The sequence below is a fragment of the Coenobita brevimanus genome, chromosome 57 (genome assembly GCF_032717465.1).
Source record: "Coenobita brevimanus isolate Jiangsu-jjx chromosome 57, ASM3271746v2, whole genome shotgun sequence".
NCBI classification, from domain to species: Eukaryota; Metazoa; Arthropoda; class Malacostraca; order Decapoda; family Coenobitidae; genus Coenobita; species Coenobita brevimanus.
Genome location: NC_137010.1, coordinates 25,490,362 through 25,500,361, shown reverse-complemented (window position 1 = coordinate 25,500,361; position 10,000 = coordinate 25,490,362). Strand labels below are relative to the sequence as shown.

The following is a 10,000-nucleotide window of genomic DNA, read 5'->3' as shown; positions in this document are numbered from 1 at the left end:
AGAACATTATATCAATGGTCAGGATCACAGGGCAGGGTCAACTTAACAGATTTTATATGATTTGAATTGATCTAGGTGGAAGGTCTGCTGGCCAGTTAAAGATGAAGTAATCTGATTCTAAAGACAATCGGTCTATAATCAAGGTCAAAGGGCAAAATCATGTGTTCGGCCCTTAGAGTAATTGTTGGGCGCCGATGTTGCATTTTTTGAGGCTCTTTCTTATTTCAGTTGTACCAGTCCAAACGAAGTCCACTACAAGGCTTGACCTTCTGCGTGGAGGGAGTGATAGTCATAATTAAAGTTTCAAGCTAGCCAAGTATGAACCAGGACAAGGTATTTGCGGTGCAAGCGATGTTTACAAGCAGAAGTATTGTAATGGCTGTGTGTCAGAGCTTTTACTGTACCGTATGTCATCGGTAGGAAATGACAGGAGGTGCCAACATATACCAACATACCAACGGACATACTACCACGACACACTTTGACCCAATCCATCACATGACACCATTTTCATTATAATCAGGGCACACACCTAACGTTTTGTTCAGCTTAAGGGACATCTCCTGTAGCGACGAGCTTGTGAAGGCTATACCTAGGCTGCTCAGTTCAAAAAGTTCTTCCAAGGTTGAATAAAATCGTCCTGTGGTAGCAAGACTGAAGTGAAATGTATATACGCTGTTGGATTCAAGAAGCTCTGGCGGACAAATACATTATGCTAATTTTGTTTTCAAACCTGCTCATTACTCTTAAATGTACTGGACTTCGGTACCATAGCCACGGCAGTTACAGTTATATTATCATTATTATTGTTATTATTATTATTATTATTATAATTATTATTACTACTACTACTACTACTACTACCACACCATTATCATTTTTGCTGATGTAGTTACTGTTGTTTATCATTATTATTTGTCTTTTAGAACATGGTGGAGCTGCGCAGTGCCCTGGACCGGCTGAAGGAGAGTCCAGCCTTCCTACCTCGTGACTGCTCTGACCACCACTGGCAGACTCCTGAGGCCCCGTCAGGAGTGTTCACCACCTACCCCACCATGAATTACAAGGTGAGGGGCAGGATGGGGCACGGAAAACACTGCCTCTGTGCAACTACTGTATTGTAAAGGAGCTATACTGGGCGGGACATAGGGACCTACATTTGTAAAGCGATGGCTGCGTTTCGTAGTCTGTGAGAATTATTTTTTTTCTCTTTATCAGTTACGCACGGGAGCTGGGTAATGGGTTCCCCACTACCCCTGTGATCTAGTGACTTCACTGACTAATTTGTGGAAAAACAATTTTGTGAGTTTTACGACAGGAGGGGAAAGGATTTAGGATGATAATTTTGTTCTCCACTGAATCATATCTCAGTGACATTATAATAATGACCATTGCTGTGGCTGCCTGTTAACCATGTGCACCTGCCAAACCAGATGACGATAAAATCATATTATATGCCAGAAAGGCAACATTTGGAAGCAAATGCATCATGTTTGCCGAAGTTACTTCTCGTATAATATCCTCTGATGGACTAGACACAGTATACGGTTTCTCTCATCTATGTATAATAGGCAAGCAGGCACATTCTAAAGGAACTCTCCCGATACTGTAACAGAAACCAAAGCTGAACATAACATGTTCCTTTACAGAGACACCTGCTTTGACATCTGGTGTTGAGCGCCTTTATCTATCTATCTATCTATGTGTGTGTGTGTGTGTGCGCGCACACACACACACACACACACACACACACACACACACACACACACACACACACACACACACACACACACACACACACACACACATTTACCGACCTATATGACAGGAGTGTCGAGATACCAAGCCCAGGTACATCTATAACTGTTTATGGATGTTCCGGCCAATCTGTACAGAAATAAATTCGTGAGGGGGTGGCAACAAGTGCTAATAAGAACAAGAGCAGCAGCACTAAGAACGAACAGACGAAAAGGAAAACATCTGTACTACGAAAAATGTAACAATTCCACTTTTGGCGATTACAGTTTGGTTTCTCCCTCTCTTGCCACATCTGATGTACGTTCTACCCTCTGTGGCCGAATACTATTATGGCATTATGGTCCTAAAGGAATCCCTCCTGCTGATATCCAAAACAGCTATCTCTCTGTTACACAACCTGTTAATGAAACCTTTTTCCTCTCTGCCAACTCGCAATTTCCGCCTTACTTGTTCTCATTCAGCCTGTCCAAAAGAGAGGTGGCCGTTCCCATCTCTCTAATCATGGCCCAGTTGCTTTAATCTTCTCTGAACCCCTGTCATGCTAATTCATTGTGAGGTAGTGTACCTCTCCTGTCATTGTTTTATAACCAATGTCAATTGTACTTCATGTCTTGCAGCGTGGCCAGTGCAGACCTTCACTGTGTCTTTCATGAGGTCTGCAGCTCGGCAAAGGTTAGTAATCTTTCGCACTGTCGGTTTGGAGTTTGTCACGTCACGGGTGTTCCACTGGCGATATTCTTACATTTCTTTCTTACTATAGCTATTCCTCTTTCGGGATTTTGGTGAAATTTTTTATTATGTCAGTCATTTTCAAGGTGTCTGATAAAGTCTGGCACAAATCTTTAAATTTTAAATTTTCTTTTACTAACTGCGTTGTCCCAAGATTCCTGTACGGTTGTACTAGAGCTGCTATTCTTGTTTTTATTTATTTGTAAAGTTTTCAGCAGTGGTGTTCACGGGTGTATCCTCTCTCAGATTCTCACACAGTCATTAGTCAGTACCCTACGCACGCGATAAAGCTGTGGTACACTCAGGCTCCATAGTCGTAATGCTAAACCTTTTTGACAAGGGTACAAGAAACCTCACTATTTTTAATGACTCAGAAACTAAATTCCTCCATCTTTCTGCTCAGCATAATCTGCTTGCCTTCAACACCAGAAAATTCAAATTTTCATCTGTCAATAAATTAGGTGCTGCTTTTCTCAAGCTCTGTCTTACAAGGATTACGCCGTGTCTCTTACAACATCAGAGTCTCGCAAGCTGGACGTTATAAACTAACTTGCATTCTCTAACCACATTCAGTATAGCTCTAATGTGATATACCACAGATATCACTTTTTAACAGGGCGAAGTCAAATGATTTTCGTCTCATCAACTATCTTTCCTAACTCCGTCTCAACGGCAAAGTTCTAACACACTCTCTCTACTGTCAGTTTATGCACGGCATTGTTCTGCTTCTCTCTATGCTGTAGTCTTCTCCAGTTACGGCGGGCACGCAATACCCATTTATCCACTGACACTCCCAGTTCATTTCTGTAACAGTCTATGGGAAGAGTTAACTGAGTTTTCATTTGGGCAACTGGTAAACTGTGTAACAGTCTTTTTGCATTTCTATCCTTCTGTCTAAAACCTCATATTTTTTAAACACAATGTGACGTCTCTATCTGAAATACCATTTATCTTGATTTTCTAGTACTCATCGTTCTTCGCAAGTTAGGGACAAAAGTTCGCAAAATATCTGATCTCCTGTACTTCCCTCGCTCCTCATTGCTAATATTCCTGAGCTGAGAGAGTCTTGGTGTGTTTTTCAACCTTAGGTGATTTTCTCTGATATAATGTGTTGGAGAGGAATGCGACGGACATGCCCTAAGGTTCGTATTCTCGTCGGCAGCCAAGTTTTTTAGCGTCTCCTTTTTAACGATATATTTTAAGTAAGACAATTATCCTCGCGCGTGTTTTTTTATATCATCGTAATATATAACAACAGAATATTACCCAGCCATATGCAGAAATAAACTGATAAGGAATAGGTGTTATGAGGCTTCCTAACCTACCTAGAATACGGCCTTAATCCCTTCAATCTCGTGATGTATTTGTATTAAATATACGTTCTGCTAACTCGAGACGAAATTATTTACCTCGGAGATATTTTTGAATTACAAGGATTAGATGTAGCCTTTGATCACCCTTCACTGTAAAATGTTTCCCCTTAACTGAATAAACTCGTCAGGAGATACCAAAGTAAAACTAAAAAAATAAATCAATTAAAAAATGGAATTCACCGGATTCAAAGAGTTAAGTGTGAAGTAGACGCATATTAATAGTAGTCCAATTTTCGTTCCTGGATAACATGCTTACAGGTCGTCACCCATCACTATGAATGAGGATAACAGGTGCTGAGACTGTCTACTTAATTATTTAGTTACCTGTCCTTAATAAATTAACCCTTCACCTGTCTCAACCAGGTAAATTTCCCAGCTTTCATCCCAGGCTTAGGCTGGAGTTGGAAATATTTCCTCTGAGACGTGACTGTGGATACAAAATTGTCGAGTATGACATAACACAGAAGCCCTGCCTGTCTGTCTGTCTGTCTGTCTGTGGGTCCATCTGTTCATTACGGAACTCATTATTAGCCCATCTCAGTCGGTTAATCCTTTCATAATTACCTCTCTCTCTCTCTCTCTGAAAACGCATTAAACACCAAAATGCGAAGTCTGCCAGCCGCATCCTCGTTGGCTTAGGAGTCTCAGTGATACAAATCCCTAATACCTTCCAGCCATGTGTTGTAACCTGGAGGCTCGATCTGACTAGTAACCAAGGAGACTCCCTATCTCATAACAAAGGCCCATCGCTTTTCATGGCAGGTGATAGGAGTGGCCCGGATCCGTCAGGTGATAACATACAGACTTCACTTTGTCTCCACCTGGCACATCAGAATGCACTTTTATTTCGTGACGTATTTTTATTCTTCTTACTATTTTTGCTACCTTCAGACGATTTTCCGAGACATCCTTCCTAAGTTGGGATAAATCGTCTTGTGACAGCAAAAATAAAGTCATCGTACTCTAAGGGTGAATTAAACAAAAATGGAAGTCTAACGGGAGAATGAAAAAAATGAACCCTTTCAGTACGATGGCCTGTTTTTGAAGTAAAATCTTGCTATTCCCTGGCGATTTTTTTTTTCCAGCTGTGTGGACACGTTGCATAGTGAAGGTGCTAGAGGGGCCTGTATCTAATTGCTCTAGGTCGAAAAGCCTCTTCTGCGCCACGTAAACTCATCTCGCGGTGGGGAAAAAAAAAAAAAAAAAAAAGGAAAAAAGATGGTGCAATTCCTCCAGGTCTAGTGCTTCCTGAGGCGAGTAAACACGTCCGGCGGGAGAAAGACTAAGAAATGACAATCGTAGTGAAGGGGTTAAAGGAGAGTGTTATGCTGACTAAACGCGTCCGTTGCTAGCAGTCTATCTATACATTCCTCTACCCAGGTACCTGTCTGCCTGTCAGTCAGTCTATTTATACTTACCATTCAGCCAATCTGTCTATTTGTCTAATTCTTCTTCTTATTGCAAAGACAGTAATAATAACTATAATAATAAATATAACAATCATAAATAATAATAATAATAATAATAATAATAACAACAACAAGAGTAATAGTAATAATAAAAGTCATTGCCTGGCACCTACCCTCCCAGTCTCCCACCCCTACAACTGCACTGTGTTCACCCCCGTGCAGGACCCGTATAGCGTGTTCTGCGACATGGGGAACACCTCGGTCAAGGACTCTGGCGGGTGGACGGTACTCATCAGGAGACAGAACTCATCGTGGGGGCTCCAGGACTTCAACAGGTAAGACAAAACTCGTCGTATCAGGAAAAAAAAATAAAAATAACAGGTAGGACTAAACTCTTCAGGGAGGGCAAAACTTGATAACATTTTCAGCGGGACGGACACACACTGCAAGACAAGATAAACTCTAAGATTTTAGGTGAAACAAAATTCAGGAAGATTTTAACAGACAAAACCAAACTGTGTAAGATATAGCCAGCCTAAGAGCTAAGGGATCTCTCTCTCTCTCTCTCTCTCTCTCTCTCTCTCTCTCTCTCTCAAATATGTATAAATCCCTTTGTCTGTCACCTGACTATCTACCCGCATTTGTCTACGTATGTTTCTACCTGCCTATCCATCTGTGTGCTGTAAGTACGAAACTTTATGTATATACTATTTACATGTAAGCAAGCATGTATGTATGGATGTACGTATGTGTATGTGTATGTATGTACGTACTGATAAAAAATGTACGAATCCATTACAGACAGCATGAACCTGTACGTCTGTTGGAGTCTACTGCATTCACTAAGTTGTTCCCCCTGTGCACCAAAACCCCTTCGTTAAATTCTCACACTCTCCCAAGTTTTCTCTCACCCACCCTCCCCAGTATATCTTTCTTCCCTCTATAGCCCCTCCTCTCCTGCAAAACTCCTCTTCTTCCAAAATCCCTCTTTTCCTCCATTCGACTCTCTTCTAAAACTCTGCCTTCCCCCAAAATCCCTCCTAACCCAAAACCTCTCCTTTCCTCTAACATCTATCTTCCTCCTCAACCCCTCCTTTTCTCCGAAATCCCTCCTTTCCTCCAAAACCCCACCTTTCCTCCAAAACCCCTCCCTTCCTCCAAAACCCCTCCTCTCCTCCAAAACCCTTCCTTTCCTCCAAAACCCCTCCTTCCTTCTAACACCCCTCCTTTCCTCCAAAGCGTCCCATTCCTTCAAAACTCCCCTTTCTTCCTCTAAATTTCCCATTAATCTACACCCTTCTCTCCTTGTCAATCATCCTTTTCCTTCAAGACTCCTCTCTCTTCCTCTAAACACATTAAAGAAAGCTCCTCATTCTCCTTTAAAATTCTTCCCTTTCCCACCACAACTGTCTGTCTGTCTGTCTGTCTCTCAAAACCCCTGCATAAATATCCTTCCCTCCCTCCAAACCCCTCCAAGCCCCCCAGCCCCTCCAAACCCCGTGAGTGCATTAGTGTCGGATCGTATGTCGCACGCGTGTCACATCCAGGCCTCTCCTACCGAGCCCCACTCCCTCCTTCCCCCATTATTCCCCCGTCCCCGTTGTCTTCCTTCCTCCTCCCCCTCCCATTCCTTCCTTTATCGCTCTCCCTCTCCTTCCTCCTAATTTCTCCCTCTTCCTCCCCCCTTAACTCCTGCTTCCTCCCTCCTTGCCTCTCCTCCATTCCTTCTCTCCATTTTTCTTCTCCAAGTGTTCCCCCTTATCTCCCCCCCCCCACTTTCCTACGAATCTTATTTCTCCCTCTCCCCTCCCTTCCCATATCTTTCCCCTACCTCTCCTCCTTTCCCTTCCCCTGATCTCCCCCTTTTCTTCCATACTTATCTCCCCCCTTCCCTTCCCCCTTATCCCCTCTTCATTTACCCCCTTATATACCTTTTCCTTCCTGCCATTATCTTCATCTCTCCTCCTTCCCTTGCTCTTTATCTCTCCCCTCTTCCCTCCTTTTATCTTTCTCCTTCTCTCCCATGTCAACCCTACCATCTTCCACCCCCAAGTTACCTCCCCCACCCTTTCTTCTGTTCCATCCTTCCCTTCCCCCCTCTCCCCCTTGCTATATCTCAGGGTAATAATGTCTGTCTCTATGATAAATAGGCACCCAATATATACCCATTGCTGTATTATATATCACTAACATTTTTATCCACATCGGAATGGCAAAAGGATTATGAGAGCAGCACGGCCTTGTTTTTGTCCATCTTCTTGGGAAAAAAACTAGTGCCCAGCCTCTTCTCTACGATGACCTCTTTCTTTTAATCAGAGTACCACCAGTTTTCATAATCTTCAAAAGTATCACAAGTACTCATGAGGTTAATGTATTTTCTCCTGGGCAAAATGAGATCATCAGGAGACAGGAGGAGTCTATCAGCGTATCGGATTCAAGGGCTAAAGCTTCTCTACGCCCATACTTTCCAATCGACAGTGGTCACCACAAACAAGAGTGAGGGGAGGCCACTTAGTTTACGATGACCACTGTAGACTGGAAAGTATGGGCGTGGTGAAGCTTTAGCCCATGAATTCGATGACGTCTTACGCTTATATACTCTTCCTGTCTCTTCACGACTTCATTTTGCCTAGGAGGAAATACATTAACCTATTCTGGACTGCCCCCCACCCTTGGGGGCAGGATGGTTCAGTAGCAGAGCATCGGACTCGGGACCGGGGGGTCGTGAGTTCGAGCCGCGCCTGGTAGCTGCAATGCCGGGAGGGGCAGCGCCCTCCTGTCACCTAGCAGGGCTATATGATGTAATAATGTCTAGCTCGGGGGAACATTTCCCTTTCCTTCCTCCCACCCTTCTCGGCCATCCCAGCTCTTCCAATTCCACATCCTTCCTCTCTCTCTCTCTCTCTCTCTCTCACACACACACACACACACACACACACACACACACACACACACACACACACACACATACACATACACACACACACACACACACATTGACTTCATCGACGAAAATCACCCCACTGCCTATCTTCACAGGGTATACCTCTTCTACCACCTATCACCTACTATCATCCTCATCAGCCATGCCAATCCGTCTCTACCCTCCCCATCATTTATTTTTATTAGGCTCCCTCCTCCCTATAATTTCAGCTGGTGGATGTCTTAATAATGATCGTCTTAGTTACATCCTTGCCGACTGTGCAGTACTTAGGAATTTTAATCTTTTAATAGGTCGACGGTCCCTACTATACATATGCATAAGACATTTTTCCTTCTTTCTTCTTCTTCTTTTTCTTTTCTTCTTCTTCTTTTTTTTATCACTCACGATAGCAAAGTAGGTATTGTTTTTAGTCTGTCTGTCTGCCTGTGTGCCTGTTAACATGATAACTTCGCAACCGCTCAAGAAATCATCACATAATTTTACGGGTGTGTAGTAGGGGGAAAAAAATCGATCACGAGTTCGAAACTGGTGAACGTGAGACTGGATGGTGGGGAAATGGAAAATATAAGTGCATTTAAGTACCTGAGTAGTGTGATGAGTAAGGATGGGAGTTTGGAGGATGAAGTGCTTGAAGCAGGGAAGAGAAGTTGCTGGTTCTGTGAATGCAGTGATAAGAAATAGGGAAATGAGCATGGTAGTAAAAAAGTCACTGCATGACAGTATTGTGAAGTCAAGGTCTGCGTGTCTTTTACCACAATAACTTCGTAACCACTCACGATATCATCACAAAATTTTGCAGGTGTGTAGTAGGGATGAAAATCTCATACGAGGTCGAAACTGATGAAAGTAGGTCAAGGTAAGGGTCATATTCCAAGCCGCGCTTGATATGTATCGGCCCGCGGCTAGTGTGATTCCCCACTTGGAGGTGCCTGTTTTTTTTCTTTTTTTGACAAGAAGGTAAACATGATGAGGTACTCGTATATTTTTCTCGTCCGTATGTTGAAAACCTATGCACTGACAGCGTTCAATTTTGGCACTGGCTTTCACTGACACGAACTGAACTGACCATAATGACCTGAAGTAATCTGGTGGATTTGAAACGACTGACACTCATGGACTCACGGGGTTTGGAGAGGATGGGGGGGGTGGAAGGGTTGGAAGGGCGGGAAGGATAGTTATGCTGGAGAGAGAGAGAGAGAGAGAGAGAGAGAGAGAGAGAGAGAGAGAGAGAGAGAGAGAGAGAAACTTTGGTAAACGTAAAATGACGTCGCCATATTTTCTGATATTCTCCCTTGCCGTTGTTCTCATGAATTCACACCTAAATTCATTAAAGTTCTCTGCATATCACCATACACACCTTTGATATTTGTAACTGCTTCGTAATCTGTCTCCGATGTCTGTGATCTCCTGTTAATCTCTCTCCCTAGTTTCTTTCTCCGTCTCCCTCTTATCTCCCTTTATTCTCTGCAATTTATCCGATTACCTACCCCCCCCCTCTCTCTCTCTCTCTCTCTCTCCCTCATCTCTCTAATACATCCACGGGCGTGGCCAGCAGTGTGTAAGGGAGAGGGAGGGGGGGCAATGTCAATATGGGTAGGATACAGGCATGAGCAAATGTTCAAAGACAATCCTCAATCAGCAATGTGTCCTACCTTCCCCATTTCTCATTCCTCCCTAAACGACAGACAATATCCTTCTTCCTCATGCTCTTTCGTCGTATTTTCCAGATTGCTTTCACATAAAAATAGTTGCTGTGGCACGTTCCACTGCCCCAAGCCGTCAGAGAT

The 10,000-nt window shown here is 43.3% G+C and overlaps 1 protein-coding gene across 2 annotated transcripts in view; it reads left to right on the top strand.

Moving 5' to 3' along the window:
* LOC145402314 (uncharacterized) overlaps positions 1-10,000 on the top strand; it is a 22,906-nt gene that overhangs the window by 6,314 nt on the left and 6,592 nt on the right. For both annotated transcript variants that reach the window (XM_080274452.1, XM_080274453.1), the window contains exons 3-4: positions 927-1,067; positions 5,492-5,604. In XM_080274452.1, the coding sequence (XP_080130578.1) occupies positions 927-1,067; positions 5,492-5,604 (254 nt within the window). The remainder of the gene's footprint in view (positions 1-926; positions 1,068-5,491; positions 5,605-10,000) is intronic.